The sequence below is a fragment of the Scylla paramamosain genome, chromosome 14 (genome assembly GCF_035594125.1).
Source record: "Scylla paramamosain isolate STU-SP2022 chromosome 14, ASM3559412v1, whole genome shotgun sequence".
Taxonomy (NCBI): domain Eukaryota; kingdom Metazoa; phylum Arthropoda; class Malacostraca; order Decapoda; family Portunidae; genus Scylla; species Scylla paramamosain.
In genome coordinates this window covers 16,248,991-16,269,922 of record NC_087164.1, presented here as the reverse complement: position 1 = coordinate 16,269,922, position 20,932 = coordinate 16,248,991, and the positions used below count along the sequence as shown (strand labels likewise).

General features: G+C 39.7%; 1 protein-coding gene across 1 annotated transcript; it reads right to left on the bottom strand.

Moving 5' to 3' along the window:
* Positions 1-16,666: 16,666 nt before the first annotated feature.
* Positions 16,667-17,401, bottom strand: LOC135107125 (uncharacterized). The gene has a single exon (XM_064016835.1). It carries the CDS (start codon positions 17,399-17,401, stop codon positions 16,667-16,669), a length of 735 nt encoding a protein of 244 aa, XP_063872905.1.
* Positions 17,402-20,932: the final 3,531 nt, after the last annotated feature.

Genomic DNA, 20,932 nt, shown 5'->3' with positions numbered 1-20,932 from the left:
GGAGAGGCCGGAGGGAGCGTGGCGCGAAGGCGAGGTGCGGCGGGAGTGGCGATGCTGATGCTTTTTGTGTGCCATCCCGGGAAGAAGGGAAGAAGTGAGTGCAGTTGAGACTCATGTCGTTTCCGCTGCAGCTGAATTCTATTATAGTTTATTCGCTTAATATGAAACCTTTAATGGGAGATTTATTAATAGTGAACTCGAATCTACCCTGATGAAACCAAAGAGCAATATGACTTTTTATTACGCCAGCTAAGACTAGAGGGTTGAGAGCCATTATAAGAAATTAAGAAGGCTGGGATGGTGGCAATAGAGGTGACCGCGGTGGTGGTTGAGACAAATTGCTGACGACAATGACAGTGGCGGTGACGATGGCCTCTTTGTACATCATTATTTGACAAGGTGAATAATTCGCTCCTCTGGTCCTGGCCGGCCATCAATCAAGCCGCGAGCCTTATTGGTAAGTGGTCGGTAAAAAATAGTGCAAGCGGCGCTGTCGTTAATCACGCTCACTGCTGTGTGTGTGTGTGTGTGTGTGTGTGTGTGAGCGTGGGCAATTTACCAGGATTGTGTACCGAGCACCTAATCTTTATTCCCCTATGAAAGCTTCGAACGCATGCAATGTTATGGGTAAGTCTGAGGCCATTCACACACCACAAATCACATCCCCTCGCTCCATAACGACATACTGGAACGAGGACTGGAACCTCAAACTACCAAATGAGTAGAGGACATCCAACATTGACCTAGTAGGCAGTTGGTGCAAGAGAGTATACCGGCCTTTCTGACCTCCCTTTTGTTTTCCCCACCCTCGCCAGCCTTCCTTTGTTTATTCAGCCGCCAGTACATCCTCTCCGCCCCGCTTGCTTCCGTTGGTGGAAGGCTGAACTGCATAAACTACAAGTGTCGGTTCCTCTCTACAGCATCCCACTCCTTTGTTGCTTAATATAATCGTTGTGTTGACAGACTTGTATAATTTAGTCTCTTGAAGAGAGAGAGAGAGAGAGAGAGAGAGAGAGAGAGAGAGAGAGAGAGAGAGAGAGAGAGAGAGAGAGAGAGAGAGAGAGAGAGAGAGAGAGAGAGAGAGAGAGAGAGAGAGAGAGCTGTTCATAAATGTAACAAATATATATATGTACACCTCTGACCGTTACAGTCGTGCCGTTTTTGGTGCTATGTATCATATAAATTTTAGAATAACGGAAAAAAAAAAAAAAAGGGCATAAGGTTACATTCAACTGACCTTTACTAAAATAATCGTTCCCCAAGAAGGAAACGCTCTACATAGGAACTCCACCTCCCAACACATCCATTGACCCCTGTTTCTTCTACATGTAGAGCATTGACCACATGACCTTAATCAACAACATAGTAAAAAATTAAATAAGAAATAAATAGTAATAAAAAGATGATGCAAAGGAACAAGGCTGTTCCCCTTGTAATCTTCCTGTTGCAGCAGTGGCGTTTTGAAAGAGAGAGTTACAATTGCATTTTCTTTAATTCTTTCGCTTCCCGATATCTATTAAACACCTTCAAACGTAAATACTTCCTGAAACCTGAATTATCTGCTGTGATCATTATAGTAACTCCACCGCAGCTCTACATTATGATCAAGTGCTTATCTCTTGCGTTGGTTCCCTTCTTTTCACCTTTAAATTTCCTAGTATTGCTTTAAATTTACCTACATAATCAGAGCGGACTTACGTGAGTGGAAAGAGTTTGCCCTCCACGCGTGACTCTTTCATTACTACGTTTAACTTATAGTCTCGTTTACAGCTGACGTTTTCAATTGAGTCTAGGAAAATAAATATAACTGGAGGGAGATTTTCTTTTACCTGAATGATGTTAGAAGAAAAGATACCACGCCCGCCTACAGTTTCCTTTTATCTATTCAGCCTGCAAAAAAAGAAAAAGAAAAAAGAAAACGTATCATCTTCATGTGAAAATGTTTTATCAGCCTATTCGACTGTATAAAACACCTCTATTCATTATATTTCACACGTAGCTGCACTCTGTAGTTCAGTGCTTTCAAAATCAATCTCTAACGTTCCTCTATCGAAAAATATACTCTGATTTCTAACCCCACTTCACGTAACTCCCCACTTATCTACCTACGTATTTACCTTTGAGAAATGCACACTCACTTCTCTATTTACTTTTCTTATTGCATATCCACCAACCTATTTATATGTCTAAATAAAAAGCTGCATTCTTTACTTCAACTTTTTATTTTGTTCTTCGCCTTTGTTCCCGATATACCGGTATGCGTATTATTATTGAAGTATGAAAGTGTTCAACCCAAAACGCAGTGATTTCTGTTTTCTCTGTCACCGCCATACTCGTGATTTCTCTCTCTCTCTCTCTCTCTCTCTCTCTCTCTCTCTCTCTCTCTCTCTCTCTCTCTCTCTCTCTTTGATGTTCATATTCAAAATATTATTATGCTCGTACCTAATTAATTTTCTTGAATTTTCGATGACATGAGAACGTCTGATCTTGATTAAGGATCCTAAGGGTCTATTAATATATGGTAAACTAATGATGTGTGTAACTCCAAGAGAATTTGAAAGCTAAGTAAGCGATGAATGAAAGAAAAATAATGATGTTCCTAAATATATGCTTCGTTCCTAAAGTTTGTGTGTGTGTGTGTGTGTGTGTGTGTGTGTGTGTGTGTGTGTGTGTGTGTGTGTGTGTGTGTGTGTGTGTGTGTGTGTGTGTGTGTGTGTGTGTGTGTGTGTGTGTGTGTGTGTGTATACATGCCTGCCTGAGTGCATCAATCCCTACATTTCTTTCCTTCCTCTTTCTCTTCCCCTTCTCTCTCTCTCTCTCTCTCTCTCTCTCTCTCTCTCTCTCTCTCTCTCTCTCTCTCTCTCTCTCTCTCTCTCTCTCTCTCTATGTTCGTGTTTAGTTCATGTAATATTCAAACAGCTTTTTTTTTAGGAAGCAGCTTGGGTTCCCGGACACTGTCTGCCGCTACAAGCATAAAAAAATAATAGACAAATAGCAAATACAACACAAGAATACGATAAGATAAAATGTGTAGAAAACAGAAGCTCAGATGTATTTCTAATACAAACAGCAAGCGTTCTGTCCAATAATATTAACGATTACAGGACACAAAATACAAAATACCCCATCATATACATAGAAAAGCTATTTATGTGGAAAGGAATAGAGAGAGAGAGAGAGAGAGAGAGAGAGAGAGAGAGAGAGAGAGAGAGAGAGAGAGAGAGAGAGAGAGAGAGAGAGAGAGAGAAATACCCAGCGAATCAATCAAAATCGGAATCTGTCACAGCACTGAGTGTCAACAAGTCCTGCTCGTGGCTGAAGTGAATTATTCCTCATTGACTCGCTCGTGCTTCTGTTCCCCTCACAAGGTTACGATCACTGCTGACCTGTTGCTTATGCGTGTTGGTGTGTGCACGGGTGTAAGTTGCTTTCTTCATGCATTTTTCCTTCAATTGGTCTTTGGAATACCTTTGTCTGTATTTGCTCACTATGTATTATGCTCTTTTACATTGGTGGTGGTGCAGGTAGTGGTAGTGGTGGGGGTGGTGGCGGCAGTGCACTCGTCAGGATACAACACCAGGCAGGCTTGGCTCCCTCCTCTTCTCTGTGTCCGAGCATTCCCTCCGGCAGGACGCGGGCACTCTGGGGCCTAGGTGGCGGACGTGAGGCGAGACTCTTCTCTCCATGAGTTAGCATTGCTTCCGCCTCACTGGACAGTCCCGAGTGCGTCCTTATTTCCCCCATCTCTGACGCAAACCGAGAGAAATGGCAATACAGATAACCTATGTTTTACTGCTGTTCCAGTTAAAGGTGGACGCCACGTGTGTGTGTGTGTGTGTGTGTGTGTGTGTGTGTGTGTGTGTGTGTGTGTGTGTGTGTGTGTGGGTGTGTGTCTGTACTCGCATGACAAGAAAAAAAAATGAAAAGGCTACTTTATTTGTTTTCAGTGTTCGAGACTTCACAGATTTTATCAAGAATTCCTAAGCCCCTTTCATATTAAATATTACACACATAAACATGACTTATGCCCTACAAACACACGCCTGCAGTTTTCATTCACTGATTCGAAATGTAATGTCAGATGTTACTATCAATCAACAATACAGTAAATACTGCTTGATATCCTATTACACTATATTTCCTCAAACACAAGAATAAATACTTGTATGACAGTAATGAACAAATGAAGAAGCCAGCAGGAAAAGATAGTAATGCATAGATTATATGCTACAGAACGTTATGGCTCCAAAAGCAACACCTTATGCATTTCTACAATAGTACATCGTATTTATCATTGGTCAATCCGCTGCACCGCAAAACTAAGTAATTTCTGCACCGCAGGCTAAGAAACAACATGACAGAAAACTGACATACGCATAACTAAGTCCATGCAAGCGAGCTCAGTCTTTTCATTCGATCTTTCCTTCAGTAATAACTAGTAAACTTTTCTTTACACGTCCACACAGCAAAACATTTATCTCGAGACATCCTGGAAAAGAGCAGCGTGGCAATAGTCGAGATAGACGAACACAACTTTCCTAGACGAGTCGGGCAGGAAAGGAGCAACTCACATAACACGAACATTACTCACGGAAGAAACACTAGCATTCCCTCAGGACCACGCGGGATGCGCGTCTTTTTTGTGCGTCTGCGAGAAAATGAGGCATTTCTTGCCATTCTGTCGGAGTGTGTCTCACTACGTGTCTGTCTGTGCTGGTTGTTTATTTCTGTATGTCTGTGCAACTGGAAGGCAGGTTGTTTATTTCTGTCTCTCTCTCTCTCTCTCTCTCTCTCTCTCTCTCTCTCTCTCTCTCTCTCTCTCTCTCTCTCTCTCTCTCTCTCTCACACACACACACACACACACACACACACACACGTACAAACATAAACACACACACACACACACACACACACACACACACACACACACACACACACACAGTCAATTTATTGACAGCCAAAAGAGAATTACAGGGTGACGTAAAGTAAAAAGCAATACTATAGAATGCAAACTGTAACAGAAACATGCACACACCCACATACAAACACACACACACACAAAGGAAGACAAACGAAACTAAATATATTACTCTTCCACCCAATAGATAAATAAGTAATGACAAACGTAAACCCATAACAGTATTTCCTACTTTTCCGGCGTCCATCATTCACCTCAAAGACGTGTATGAAAACGTATTGATTATTCATCGGTCCTGAATTTCCAATAAAAGGTACGTCAGTGGGAGGGAGGGGGAGAGATGTAGGAGTAAGGGAGAGTAGCATAGGTACGGAAATATCTCTTGGCTTACGTTTGAAGGAGAGAGAGAGAGAGAGAGAGAGAGAGAGAGAGAGAGAGAGAGAGAGAGAGAGAGAGAGAGAGAGAGAGAGAGAGAGAGAGAGAGAGAGAGAGAGAGAGAGAGAGAGAGAGACTTATTTATCTAGTGACGCAGTAAAAAATCTTAATTAGCCTAAGATTCGTCAGAGGAGGGGAAAATAAATAATGTTGCTCAATTTGTTAAGGTTTTATAGTGTCCCGGTAATAGTCAGACCATTCTTCACACGTCAGCGGCAGGAGCTTATAAATTTTCTCAAGTGAACCACCATATGTTCCCCAGATGATGAAGGAGATAGTCTTCGATAAGTACATAGAAAAATAACAATAGAAATAAGTTAAGATTCAATATTGAGATGAAGGGAATTTATTTTGTAAATCTGGAAAACAAATTTGTGAGTTTAAAAAAATTCAGAATTCACAGCAACGTTAACTATTTTTCAATTTTGCGTTGATGAACTCAGAGTGGCTGTATATAAAAAGTGAAAACAGACTTGTGTTGCTTCTATAAATAGCAATCAACAGCAAAAAAGAGAAAAAAAAACAATGCATAGTAATTTGAATTGTAGAGGCAAAATTACATTTCCTCACCGTTTTTGTGACATGTTAAATAAAAAAGGTGAAAATAGAAATGTGTTTTATAATTACACACACACACACACACACACACACACACACACACACACACACACACACACACACACACACACACACACACACACACACGCACACACACACACACACACACACACATAATGGCTTAAAATTACTCAATATATCCTGTATTTTTTTCTTTAGGGGATGAACAGTGGGGTGTGTCGTGAGTAACAAGGAAGTTTAGGTAAACTAGTGGGACCCATGGATATACTACATCTGACATTTCTTAAGATTACTATAGGGCAAGCCTATGTGATAAGATGATTTAGAATAATTTAAATCTAAAGTTCTAAGGTCTGCTTCCTCTCGCTCCTCGTGTTTCAGAAGTGTCTATTTAATGCATAGTTCAACGGAGCTATACTAAGAGGCTGCTTCCATGACAACCGCTGCGTTAAGAAGAGATGTCAAGGCGGCTTCCATTGCCATCATTCTCTCTCTCTCTCTCTCTCTCTCTCTCTCTCTCTCTCTCTCTCTCTCTCTCTCTCTCTCTCTCTCTCTCTCTCTCTCTCTCTCCCTCTTTCTCTCTCTCTCTCTCTCTCTCTCTCTCTCTCTCTCTCACGTGTCTCCTGTCCTGACCTGCTTTTAGAGAGGAGTAAGATTATTAACACTCTTTTCTCTAATGCGTGTCCCATAATTATGCCTCATCTCATAACCTACTTACAAGAGAGAAGTATCAAGACATCTCCAGAAGTTAATTGGACAACCCCCTTGGGACACTTTTTCTATAAATTTTCTAGTGAGCGGCATTTTTTGATGGTATGCATTTCCTTTTAATGTTAGGAGGCTCTGGTCAGCTTTTTCTGCATGTAAGAAAACTGTATTACTTAAAATTCACTACTTCAGCAATCGACCACTGGGAACTGACTGACTGACTGACTAACACGATTAATTAATATTATCACAAATTCTAATGACTGAGATACTTTCAAAATAAAACCCGTTGGTTACCAGAAAAATGCAGAAAACCCTTGAATCTCAAAATACAAAGAAAAAAATAAAAGGCGTAATGCACGAAGCAAGACAAATACACATTTCTGTCCACGTCCATTAATCATAAAACACATACGATTATTTTTGCTCCCAATCTGAAAAATCGCAAACGCTCCCCTGTCATTTCGGCGAGACCTCGATCCATCAAGTGGTGGCGTGAGGAGTCGAGAGCCGAGGACGAAGGGCGATGTAATTGATAAGTCACTTTTATCTGTCTGGGCGCCGATACCGCGTAAGACCCGAGCATTAATCAAGCTTGCGAATCTGGGCAGCTTGAGAAATTAGCCGCCATCGTGTGCAGGATCCCAGCCGGGAGCGAAATTTATCTTGGGCGAGGCGCGGGAGCCTAGCACTGCGAGAACCGCGAAACACTTGCCGATATTGGACGACTTGGGGTTTCCTCCAGTGTCATTTGTGATCATGCTCCTCTTTCCAACACGCCTAAGAATTCTACAAACCATGATACTCTTTTTTTGTTGAATGTGGTACAGTAACTTCGTAAATGCTTGGGAAAAAAAAAGTTTCTTAGAAATATAAAATAACACATTTTTAATTCTATCGATATAGAATTAAGATTTTTTACTGCGTCACTAGATAAATAAGTCTCTCTCGTAAGTATTCAATAGAATTTAAGGGCGCTACGTGCTCCTCATTTTTACCCGTGCAGTAAAAGTCAGTAGTTCAGAGTTAAGAGGAAGGAACGAGGAAGAAGTTGGGAGGTACCTGTTAAGATGAAAGAGGTTTGAATTGAGAGGAAGGAAGCTGGAGTTCAGAGGGAAGAGGCTGGAGGTAAGAGGATGGAGGTTCGAGTTCGGCAATAAGAGCTGGTCAAAAGTGAGGCGCCCCCATCCATCCACAGAGAGCTGCATATTTACAAGTTTACATTATACAGCTGCTCCTTTCCAATAAATAAAAATAGTAATAACAAATAAATAAATAAATAAAATAAAATAAATAATAATGCAATAAAAGAAAAGGAAGAAAATATACTACAAAAGTAAGATGAACTGACAAACTCACTAACCTGAGTTACGTAACGATTACTAACCACCTACCAAGCGAGGCAACAAACGCCTACACTAAATTAGCTTGTTCGTTTTTTTCATTCCTCCATTACACTCCATTTCATCAACTTACCTTGACTGCAAAAATGATCGAATCCCACCAGCAATGAAAGAAAACAAAAACCTATTACATGCAAAGGGCGACACAACGAAAGCAAAAGTTAATAATATGATCAATCAACTAAAGTGTGCATAACACGAGTATTGAGCAGGCAGAATACATGAATAAATCAGTCATGCTATAATAAATCAACAATAAACTAAGAGAAACATAAGTTAGTTAACTCTCCTGCTCTTGTTATAAAAAAATGTAAAACATAGATAGATAGATAGATAGATAGATAGATAGATAGATAGATACAGACATATAGATAAAGATATAGATGGTTCAGTAAATAAATATACATAAAAAAAAAAAAAGAAGCATCAAATGACGTTGTGGCGCAGTGTTCATCTCCGTGGCTTCAGTGTGCGAGCCAGTGTCCGGATACTCGCTTTTCTCTCGGGGATTTAAGGCCATTACGTCTTCCAAATTACCGCCGCTGCTAAAACAGAGCCTGCTATTCACATTCACTTCACACACGGATTCAGCGGCCTAGAATTGCACCTGCTACGTTCACTGCGCGAGTTTCCATGCGTTAAGAAGTCCCGCGAGCGAAAATGGTTCCTCATGATAAAAGATTTTCAGGGAGCCGCGAGAAGCTTAAGATCTCCTCACGCCATTAACAGGTCTTTAAAACACGGCCACGATATTAATTCAACGTGAACTGAAAACTCTCTCTCTCTCTCTCTCTCTTTAAAAGACAGCTGACGTGTCAAGGAAAATAACGAGAGATTTATTGGAGGATATAGGCAAGGACACGGAAAACTATATAAACATGAGCTTAGGGAAGGAAACAGTACTGCGGCGATAGCGAGGCGGGAGTGTGGTGGTGAGGATGTATCGAAGTGAAGCTGTCTTTGAATCTAACTCGTCATGTGAAAGAAAACCCAGGAGAGTTACCGTGTTTTGCATTAGTTTGGCGCGAGTGGCGGGAGATGAGATGTGTGTGGGAGTGTAATAGCAGTGCGATGGTGTGGAGAGAACTGTTGATGGTGTGTTGAGAGATATGAAGGTGTGGTGTGATGGACAGGTGAGGAGGGCAGTGACATATGGAAGGAAGACCAAAGATAACGATATCAATGAAGGGTAAACTAGAAAAGAGTAAAAAATAGCACGTGACACCATGATTTGTGAGAGAGAGAGAGAGAGAGAGAGAGAGAGAGAGAGAGAGAGAGAGAGAGAGAGAGAGAGAGAGAGAGAGAGAGAGAGAGAGATATGAAAACATTTATGTAACCCTATATTTGAATGCCCCGGTGAATGATGGCTATGATGGTTACAGGAGTGAAAGTATTGATGGAAAGGGTAAACAGTTACGTGGGTTATATAAAAACGACTGCTAAAAGCGTTGATATGCACAATACTGTCTCTGATGGATCCGCTACACGATGTAATGGGATATCAAAGAGAACCTCCCTCTCTCCCTCCCTCTCTTCCTCTTTCCCTCCCTCCTTTCTTCTCCACCGAAATAAAAGCTACACACGAAAAAAAAGTAAAAAGAAAACTATATGTAAAAAAAAAGTACAACAAAAATTATATGAACAAGGGTGCAAACAAAACAAAGTAAAACATACAGGAAAACGTGAGGGGAGAGCAAACAAAACTAAAAAGAAAACAAAAAAAAAAGATAACATACACATAAAAAAAGTACGAGAGAAAATGCAATAATAATAATAATGACATTAATAATAGTGATGATGATGATGATGATGATGATGATGATGATAACAGACAACAATAATGACAATAATAATAATAGTCATGAACTGTTCTAGAGCATCAACAAATCCGACAAATCAAACGTACACACACACACACACACACACACACACACACACACACACTGTCCTAAATCCCAAGTGAAAGACTTTTATGGTGCATGACGCAACCATCAGTCTCAATCCTCCTCCTCTTCTTCCTCCTCGTCCTCCTCGTCTTTCACTTACCTCCCTTGACCTGCTTCTTATTCTGTTCTCGTTTTTCTTCTATTTTTTAATCTCTTTTTTCTTCCTTCCTCCTCCTCTCAGACTTATTCTACTTTCAACCTTCATGACTTTTCTCTCTTTTCCCTCCCTTCCTCTTCACCGCTCCTAGTTTTCTTCAGTTTTTATGTATTTATTTTATTTTTTTATTTTCTTTTTTATTAATTCCTCCATTTTTCTTTAGTCATTGTCCTTACTCAGTTCCACCTCCACGCTCTCGCTCCTCTGGTCTTCTATCACTGTTACTTTAGTCCTCCTCCTCTCTCTCTTCCTCCTTTGTCTTAGTCACTAAGTTACTGTTAACTACCGTCTTATTTTCATTCCGCTGTCTCTCTTTGCTTATTGAAATTATATAATATATAGTATATATATATATAGCTATATATACGTATATATATAATATATATATACTATATATATAGATATTACTATATATATATATATATATAGAGATATATAGTATATACTATATATATATATATATATAAAGAGAAAAAAATACTTTTGTATTTTCATTTTGTTTTATTTTTATTGATTTATCTACTTAATAATTTTATTTTAATATATATTTTCTCTGTTCTGTCTTTTCAGATGCTTTCTTTTGAATTTCTGTTACTTCCTGTTTTTCCCTTTCATTTATGCATTTTTTTTTTCATTATTACTTCGGGAAAATGTTTGTATGGTTGAAGCTACCCAGCTTAAATACCTTTTCTAAGTATTTTTTGTGTTGCTTTGTTCCTTAATCACTATATACCATCCTGACTCTTCCTTCACTTCGTCTTTCTGTCCATCTGTACGTGTACCTACATCTGTCTCTCAAAATCCGTCGAAGTGTTACTTGTCTATCCGTCTCTGTTTCTGTCTATCTCTCACTTTCCTGCAATACCTTCGTCGCATTTTTCTTTTTCTTGTTCCTCTGAGTCACAAATATTTTTCTTTCTTTCCTGCTGCTGTTGGTGTAAGAGGAGGAGGAGAAGGGAGAAAAAGAAAAAAAGACAAAGACGAAAGCGATGGAGCGAAAGAAAAAGATAAACAAGATGAAGAGAAAGAGAAACACAACGAACGTAGGATGATAAAAGGAGAGAATGACGAGAGAATAATTCTTTTTATTTTTCTCTCCAACTCCGTTTTTTGGTCTTTCTTTCTGCTTTATTTGTCTCTTTCGTTATTTTTGTTCTTTTCTTTCCTTTTATAGAGCTTAAATTGGATTCCTTTTGAAGAGAGAGAGAGAGAGAGAGAGACGAGAGAGAGAGAGAGAGAGAGAGAGAGAGACAGAGAGAGGAGAGAGAGAGAGAGAGAGGACATAGATAGCCAAATGAATAGACAGTCAGACAGCATAACATCAAATACAAATATAACCCAACCACACACACACACACACACGCACACATCAGTACCTTTGCCTCACATCCACCCTATTATCACCATCGAGTACCTATTCCGTCCACCACCACCACCACGACTACCAACACCACCATCAGCACCACTTCCACCACCGACCGATCACCTCTTAATTAAAAGGCCCCGCGGTGAGAGGTGCGTATAATTGGCGTCGTGAGCGCCGCCCCACCCGCGTGGGTCACGCAGCGGTGGCTCTGATGGCTACTCAGGGATCTTGTTACAGTGACCCTCTATCTTTAAATACAGGTTGAAAGACATAAGACCTTTCGTTCCATTTTTCTACCTGTATTTTAGAATATTTACTCTTTCCTGTTTTTCTTCCGCACTGTGACACACACACACACACACACACACACGACACACACACACACACACACACACACACAAACAGACAGATCCCCCTCTTACTGTCCCCCCTGATTCACTGTTCCATAACATATTGTTGAGATGTGAAACAAGCAAAAAATTCCATTTTTATTACACGATAAATAAAATAGAAGTGGGAGATGAAAATGTTCCCCAACCAAAGAGAAAAATAAACTGACACAGGATTGAATATCGCAGCGTTCGACAACCAAGAAAACCTATTTCAAAAGTTCAGAAAACACGAAATAATTTTCTTCACCCTAATTGAAGAAGTAATATATAAAAAATAGAAAAGAAAAAAACGCACCTCGCTCATGATATACTAAAAACGAAACAAAGTGAGAATGAACTGACTTCATGGAATGTCTGAGAAAACATTTTTGAGGAGAGAAAAAATTGTTTGACTGAAATAATCTCAGACACCAATCTTTTCAAATATTCAATGCTTACATAAAAGTAAAAAAAAAGTATCATCAACTCATCAAAAGTATACTTTTCATTGAGAAGAGCCGACCAGGAGACTAGAATAGAACTTTAATTCATATTCCTTTTCTAGTCAGGAAAATCAAAAACATAATTAGATTGTAATATATTCTTATTAGTTTAGATGAATATTCTCTCAAAATATATAATTAAGAGGCAGACTTTAGAAGATGAGGTCCCCCAAAAATTAGATAATGGTCACATATCTATCTATCTATCTATCTATCTATCTATATCTATATCTATCTATCTATCTAATCTCTATCTATCTATCTATCTATCGTATATCTATATCTATCTATCTATCTATCTATCTATGTTATCTACCTATGAGTATATATATATAGTATCTATATATATATAGATATACTATAGTCTATATAATAGATATATTAGATATATATATATATATAATATATATATATATTATAGCTATATATATATATATATATCTATATATATATATACTATATATTACGCACGGCTTTTATTGTGTGCCCTGAGAGGACAGAACTGAAAAAAAAAACATCCTTTTTATAACCACACTCTGTTTTGCCTCCTCCATCTCGTGAGTGAGGAGGAAGAAGTATTGCCGCATTATAAAGGATATAATTTGCACTGGAAAATATATTTCTACGTCAGCCAACGCACACATATCGGTTATCTGAAGGAGGAATATGCGGACATGAAATAATGAATGATTGAATGAATGAATGAATGAATGCATGAATGAATGAATTAGGGGAAGAAAGGAAGGAAGAAAGGAAGGACGAGAGCACAATAATAAAAACAAGAAGGAAAAACACAGGAAATTCTCTCTCTCTCTCTCTCTCTCTCTCTCTCTCTCTCTCTCTCTCTCTCTCTCTCTCTCTCTCTCTCTCTCTCTCTCTCTCTCTCTCTCTCTCTCTCTCTCTCTAAGGGAATGTCTCAACATTCTTTCCACACCTGATCGCTGTTGTCATATTGCAATGCCAGATCGTGTGCAATGTTTCAACACTTCCTTCACAGATAAAAGAAAGAAAAAATCAAACATTACTAGAAATCTTTTTTTTCGTGCATCAGGTAAAACCTATGTAAACATTGAAGATGATAACCTGGTAACAAAGGATTGTGAGGTGGTATGAGACCCTAAGACAGTTGATGCTGGTAACAATAATTAGTATTAATCAGGAAATAAGAAAAATGTGAACAATAATTTTAAGTTGACAGGAAAATTAATCTTAAATGTTGTCTAGAGAAAAGTGGTGACTGATTTAATGGCACTGCAATAACGGGACCATATATTTTTGGAGGTACACTGTCCAAAGGCAAAAGAAAAAGAAAGGTCAACTGAAGGTGCCAATCCCTATATTGATTCGAGACAGTGGACGCATTATATCATGGCGAAAGATAAATATACAGGGCTGAGGAAGAGGGTGTGTTCTTAACGAGTCACCTGAGGGCACCATAGAGTTCTCAGTTTCCCGAGCTGGCATTCTTCACCGTCACCCACTCACTGCCTTCCCACGTCCTTATCTTCTCAACACCTTCCTTCCTAACCCTCTCTTCTCACGTCCGTGTCTCATTAACACTTTCCTTCCTTCCACACGTCCTTCCTCGCTCACGTCCGTGTCCTCTTTACACCTCCCATCATTACACTCCCTGTCCACGTCTGTGTTCCCTTAACATTGCCTACACACACTCCCTCTTTGACACCTTCCTTCAACACACACTGAGGCGACATCACGTATTCCTTCCCGTACATGGGGAGCGTGCACCACAAAGTACATCTGCGCCTCCAAGTTTATCCAAACTTTAGGTGTCTATACAAAGCGAGAGTTTCATAGGCAACAAAAAAAAAAAAAAAAAAAAAACAGGCAATGTTATATAATTTTCTCTTCGTGCATAATGTGTTGAGGAAATATGATACACTTTTCTTATTTTAGCTGAAATGGTTTACTTCCTCTTTCCCTCCGTTTACAAAGGAAAACTAATCTTACTATCAGCGGTGGCAGCTTTTCCTTATTCATTGTTGGTAAAATCGCACTTTCAGGAGGCACGTGTCACCAAACCTCAAACACCACAATGCTATTTTGCTTTAATGAGAATGTAAATCAATCCACAGCTATAGTGTCTTATCATGTCTTCCATTATTACTGTCTTTTCCTGCCCTGGTGCAATAAACAATCATTCCATCATGTTTGCGATGTAAGGATGAAATTAAGGCAATAAGGGAAACGAGAGGCGTGTGTTTTGAAGGCTAAGTAAGATCAAGGATCATTAAAACCAGAACGAAGCCTGCCTGGAGCGACGAAGTCTGACCTGCTTCCGTGGACGATCTTCTTTCACTTTCAGTGTAATTATATTTTCCCTTAGAAGATGATCCTTCATTACTTAATCTTTGAGAGTGCGTAAGGGGATCAATAGTAATTATGAAAAGGAGGAGGAGGAGGAGGAGGAGGAGGAGGAGGAGGAGATAACTTGATTCTAGACCGTATTCTGAAACACTTCTGCGTTCCCTCAATTACTTTCAACAGGTTCTAGTTGAAGTTACACGAGTTTTCTAAGGATGTTTTCATGGCTATAGAGACAGATTAACAATATTTCTATATAATCAACACGAGAAATACACTGTGGCCTTTTAAAAATAGTGGCAGCGAGAGAGCAAAGCGTATCTTACTACAAACTAATATCGTCATGAGTTATCTCATATACTCTACTGGAAGTGACAACAAGATCTGGCGTCACGAGGCTCACGTGAGATGGGAGGACGTAACTTAAGAGTGGAGCTGCCAAGGAATATGAGACTAACCCTTTTACGCTTCGTGCAAGGGAGTAACAAGACGACATGATGAGTCTGCTCATGAAGACTAAATAAGGATCTCCTGCCACTCACACAGTCCTCTTTCTCAGTTTTTCCTCCAATGAAACCATTAAGGAAAAGATACTCTTGGGAACAACTTCTCGCGTTTGAAAAAAGGACGTGACTAAAAGTGAGATGATGCGTACGTGACTCGTGTGGCTGTAAGTGTGTGGCGTAATCTGTTGGTAGGGCTCTGTTATTATTCATCCATCACGGTGAAGAAAAAATGTTATGGTGCAGACGTGTCTTTTTCTGTAATGACCTATACTTTATTTATTTATGTTTGTCTTAGTTAATGTACGTGTGTGTGTGTGTGTGTGTGTGTGTGTGTGTGTGTGTGTGTGTGTGTGTGTGTGTGTGTGTGTGTGTGTGTGTGTGTGTCACTCTGAGTACTGACTCGACCCTCATCCCTCACTACACGGCTGCTTCTCGCACACTCATACAAGACATCAGAAATATTTTGGGCAAAGTTGTTTACATCATTTACATTTTCATAATTAGATACATCAAGACTATTCACATTTACAAGAAATGTATCATGACTAACGTGAGAAAACTTTACGGGTCTGCGCACCAGTGGATCACGCTCCTCACTACTGATTAGTGACGCATGACCACCAAGATAACAAGCTCTCTTGTACAAACAGTCTATACTAATAGGTGGAACTTTAACATCTATGCTGATTGGAGCATGATCCGATGGCAAGCTTTCCACATTATGTACACGAAAGGACTTAACGTTACTGATAGCTTCACATGACACCAAGCAAACATCGAGTTCCGAAATCCAATTTTCACCTTTGCGATATGTTTTCCCACTTTTGAAATAGTTAGTTGGTGTTTTTAGATTATTTACAACCAGTAACTTGTTGTCTATACATATTGAGGATAACACGTACGCATTCTCGTTAGGGTTGTTCACACAGTCCGAAACAACAGGGTACTCGTAGGAGTGAGCATTCGGCATTTCACTTAAGGCGGGTAGCTCACGAACATATTTACCAAACTTACAGTTCAGATCTCCCATTAGTAAGTACTGACAGTCACTATCACTGACCCTCTCTTGAATGGCTGCAAACGACTGCTGTGTAAAATACTCAGAATCATATGGCGGAATATAACAAAAGCCAAAAATTACATAAGGAACACATCGGAGCTTCAGCCATATCTGATCATTAGTACTATAATCAATGCTAGTTACGTGATTTGCTAAGTAATTCTTCACCATGACAACCACTCCTCCTCGATGGGAAGAAACACTGTTCACACGTCTAAAAGTTACATATCCAGGCAAGTTTACATTCAGTGGTGTTTTCGTCTCACTTAAGCTGATAATATCATAATCCAACAGGAGTGTCTGCACATGTGATTTTTCCAACTTAGTTTTTACTGCATTAATATTCCATGCCATAATTTTGACATATTTCTCACCTTGTCGCTGTGGTCTTTCTAAAAAGACATCAAGCTAAATCTGTCGATCACTTCTCTGTCTCTATACAATTGACGTTCCTTGTAATTGATGTAGATGTTACAACCAGCATTCTCGGGTTTTTCTTTCTCTGTTTTCTCTGCGTCTTTTAATCGCTTCCACTCTTCCCTTACTGCTGGATGCGTATCTTTCTTTACAAAAATCCGCTTGAATGTCTCACCGGCGTCTTTCAGGTGTTTTGCTCGTTCCAGCACGGCGTCACGGTCCTCTCGAGAAGCCACTGTGACCAGAACGGGTCGGCGCCGCCCTCCCGCTCGTCCCAGACGTCGTGAAGTCCTTACGCCCACTGACGAGCCAATCGCTGTCCACACTTTCTGGATTTTTGCACCATCAGTAGTAGCGCCTTCCAGACTTTCCTGATCTTCAGGAATGCCGAGTAATACAAGGTTGCATTCCCTTGCTTTCCGGTCTATATCCTCTAGGAATCTCTGCTGTCTTGCAATGACCTCCTGCTGCTTAGTCACTTGGTCTTGTAATTCTCGTACTTGCCGATTAATGGGGCTATCTGGAGATTTGAGAGCCTTTTTTATGTCTGCAACTTCGGCGATCAGTGCTGTCAACTGTGTCACTACTGCCAGGTTTGCATCATCAGATTCTGGTGCTGACAGTATACTCTGTATCAAATCTTCCTTACGAATTGTGTTCAGTTGATGCTGTGACAGCTTTCTAAGTTCAGCCAGCGGTCTCAGAGCCATAATTATCAAAAGGAAGAACTCAAGATCGTAAAGAGTGACAATCAAAGAAGCGTCTCCGTTGCCTGGCAACACAGTGACGTCATAAGACTTTAGTGCGCATGCGCAGAACTGGGCCGTCGGGACAAGGGGGGTGTTAGCCTGGGATACCAACTTTTAAGGCTAAATTTCGGCTAAGTCCAACACCCTTCATGCACCCGAACTGCACCAACGTTCTCTTACATGAAAGAAGAAGGTCAGATTGAGGTAGGCAGGCAGGCAGGCAGGCAGAGGGCAGGCCAGTCTAGAATTTACTGCAGGGAGAGGCAGGTCGGGCAGGCAGGCTGGCCAGACATACACAGGGATGATAGAAGAGTGTGGCAGGCCATTAATTGGAAAGGTTGTTTGCAGGAGGATACCCGTACAGGTGTCAGGCCTACTGATGAAGAATTTAAGAATTTCTATGAAGAATTAATGGGTGCTGCCAGAAATAATATCACTGAAGAATACAGGGACTCGTCGGTTTCGATTCCTGTTTTAGATGATCCGATCACCCTTGGCGAGGTCAGTACTCAGGTTAATAATATTAAAGCGGACAAAGCTTGTGGTCCGGACGGTATTGCACCTGGAGTTTTGAAGTTGTTACCTCTTCACTGGCTAATGCTCATCGTATCACTGTTTAATATGGTTTTTACTACAGCACAGTATCCTGTATCTTGGACTAGGGCTAAAGTTTTCACCATACACAAAAAAGGTGACCAGAGAGACGCAAGAAACTATAGAGGCATTAGTATAATAAACAGCATTTCCAAATTATTTGATATGGTGTTGTGTTCGAGGTTAGAACGTTGGTTCACGCCGTATCGGGAACAAGCGGGGGCACAAAGAGGACGCGGTTGTCTAGAGCACGTTGTGACGTTGCGTATTTTAACTGATTTAGCCAGAAAGAAGAAAAAGAAATTATTTGTTACTTTTATTGATTTTAGCCAAGCATACGATTTGGTGCCAAGGCATATTTTAATACGAATTTTGAAACGTTTAGGTTGTGGAGTGGTGATGTTGGGTGTTATTGGAGCCATGTATAGTGTGACCGAGAGTGTCATTGGTACCGCAGTTTTCGCTACCACCCTGGGAGTTCGCCAAGGCTCTCCAACATCCTGCCTACTTTTTGTAATTTATGTTAATGATTTGATTAAATTAGTGAAAGAAAACTGTGAGGATGACAGCTTTTTAAAATGGTTACACGTCCTGATACTCATGGATGACACCGTGCTGCTGTCAACATCGCGTGATAGAATGATTAGGAAGCTTTCGCTCACGAAACGATTTTGTGAGGAGTACGGAATGAAGGTGAACGCATCTAAGACGAAATTCTTTGTGATACACGGCACTCCAGAGGACAACGAGTCTCTACATATTGACGGGTTAGTGGTTGAACGGTGCACCCGCTATATATATCTGGGCTCCCCTTTCACAGCTGATGGATCGGTCTCAGCATCAGTCAGGGCTCATGCCGATTCTAAGATGGGTCACGTTATGAAATTTATTTCATTTTTAAAAAAGAATAATGATATTCCTTTTCAAATAAAAAAACGCGTTTTTGATGCTTGTTTAATGTCCGCTATTCTATACGGCTGTGAGTCCTGGCTGAATGCGGATCTAAGGCCAGTTATAAAACTCTACAATTGGTCACTTAAATGCTTACTAGACGTGAGACTTACAACGTGTAATGATGTTTGCTACCTGGAGACTGGTTATCCACCTCTACAGGCATTAGTTAGGAGCAGGCAGAGACACTTCTTTTCTAAGATGTGGAAGGAGAGACAGAGAATGCAGGATGACCCACTTGCACTGTCCTTAAAGATTTCCATGAATCATGATTACCAGACTCGAGCTTATATAGACAACTTGTTACATGTTGTACACGATGACATAGAAGAGGGAGTCAGGGAGTTAAAAGTTGGTATCTTACACTCAACTTCATCAAAGCGTATAACGTATAAAGAAATCAACCCCGACCTTTCTGTTCACTCAGTATATAAAGGAAAGACACATGTAAATGAACACCATCGAGCTGCGTTCACGAGGTTCCGTGTGTCCGCCCATTCCCTCGCAGTAGAGGTGGGAAGGTGGAACAGAAGGGGTCGGGGAAGATTGCCATTAGAAGAAAGACTTTGTCCATGTGGTGAAATACAAACAGAACCACATGTAACACAACACTGCATCCTCACCGAACATCTGAGAGAAATGTATAACTTTGCTAATATTCAAGACCTATTCTCAGATAAATATGATAATAATGAAAGATGTTGTATAATATATAAAATTTTGGATGTATTTAAGACCTAATATAGTTCGTTGTTGTTGTTTTGTAAGAAATATTGATAGTTGCTTTTATCATTATTGTTTTTAGTTCGTTGTATAATATATAAATTTCATGATGTGTTTATAACCCTTTTATAGTATGTTGATTTTCTGAGGAAATGTTGGTAGTTTGTTTTGATTACCATTGTTTTGAGTTCTTTTTTAGCTATTACTTTTTTATGTTCAATTTGTGTCTTTTATTGAAGGATGTCTTTATTGCACGCGTTTGTAATAGTGTCTTTTGATATTGCCTATGGTCTCTTTCTTATATATTCTTCTAAATAATCCTTTTAAGTTTTGTTTGTTATTGTAATTTTTTTTTTTTTTTTTTTTTTTGTTTATCGTGTTAGTTGTATTAGATTTCATCTTTAATATTGTTTAAGATTTGAGATCAGTGTACGTTTTACAGTTTTATCTACATTAGTTTAATGCTTCTGTTTTAGTTTTTAGTTCTAATTTTAGTTTTCTTTTACTATCAGTTATTTTTATGGACTACAGTGGTTGTGAATTGTCTTAAAAATTAATATTTATTAATCAGATTTCTATTTGTACATTGTTGCTGTGGTCAATAAACATATATATATATATATGTGTGTGTGTGTGTGTGTAATATTAAGATATTAATTAGATATGTCAAGTGTATGACAAACTTGTGGTCAATATCTATCTATATATCTATCTATATGTGCGTGTGTGCGTGTGTGTGTGTGTGTGTGTGTGTGTGTGTGTGTGTGTGTGTGTGTGTGTGTGTGTGTGTGTGTGTGTGTTTCCAGGAAGTCCTCTGCAATCCAAAACAGCAATACGATAATAAGTTTTCAATCCAGACGGTTACTAAAGCAGTGTCCGTCCTCGCCTTATACTAGTCACTGGTTTGAAACACTCTTTCTCCACAGCAAGTCCCTTCCTATGTCCAAAGTAAAAAAAAAAATGAAAAGCAAGAAGCAAGTAAGAGTGCTTCTTCCGCTAAGAGTAAACACCTTATCAGAGGGAAGATGAGGGTAGCTGAAGGTAGGTTGAAGCTGCTGTAGTGAGAATCAACGGAGGAAAAGGGAGGTGAAAGAGGCTCCGGAACTTGATAAAAGACGGCCAGAAAGGGGCTGATGGACTAAAGTGGACGACAATAGGGCGAAGAGGAAAGGAGTAGTAGTAAGAGGAGGAGGAGGAGGACGAATGTGTATGGAGACGGAGAGA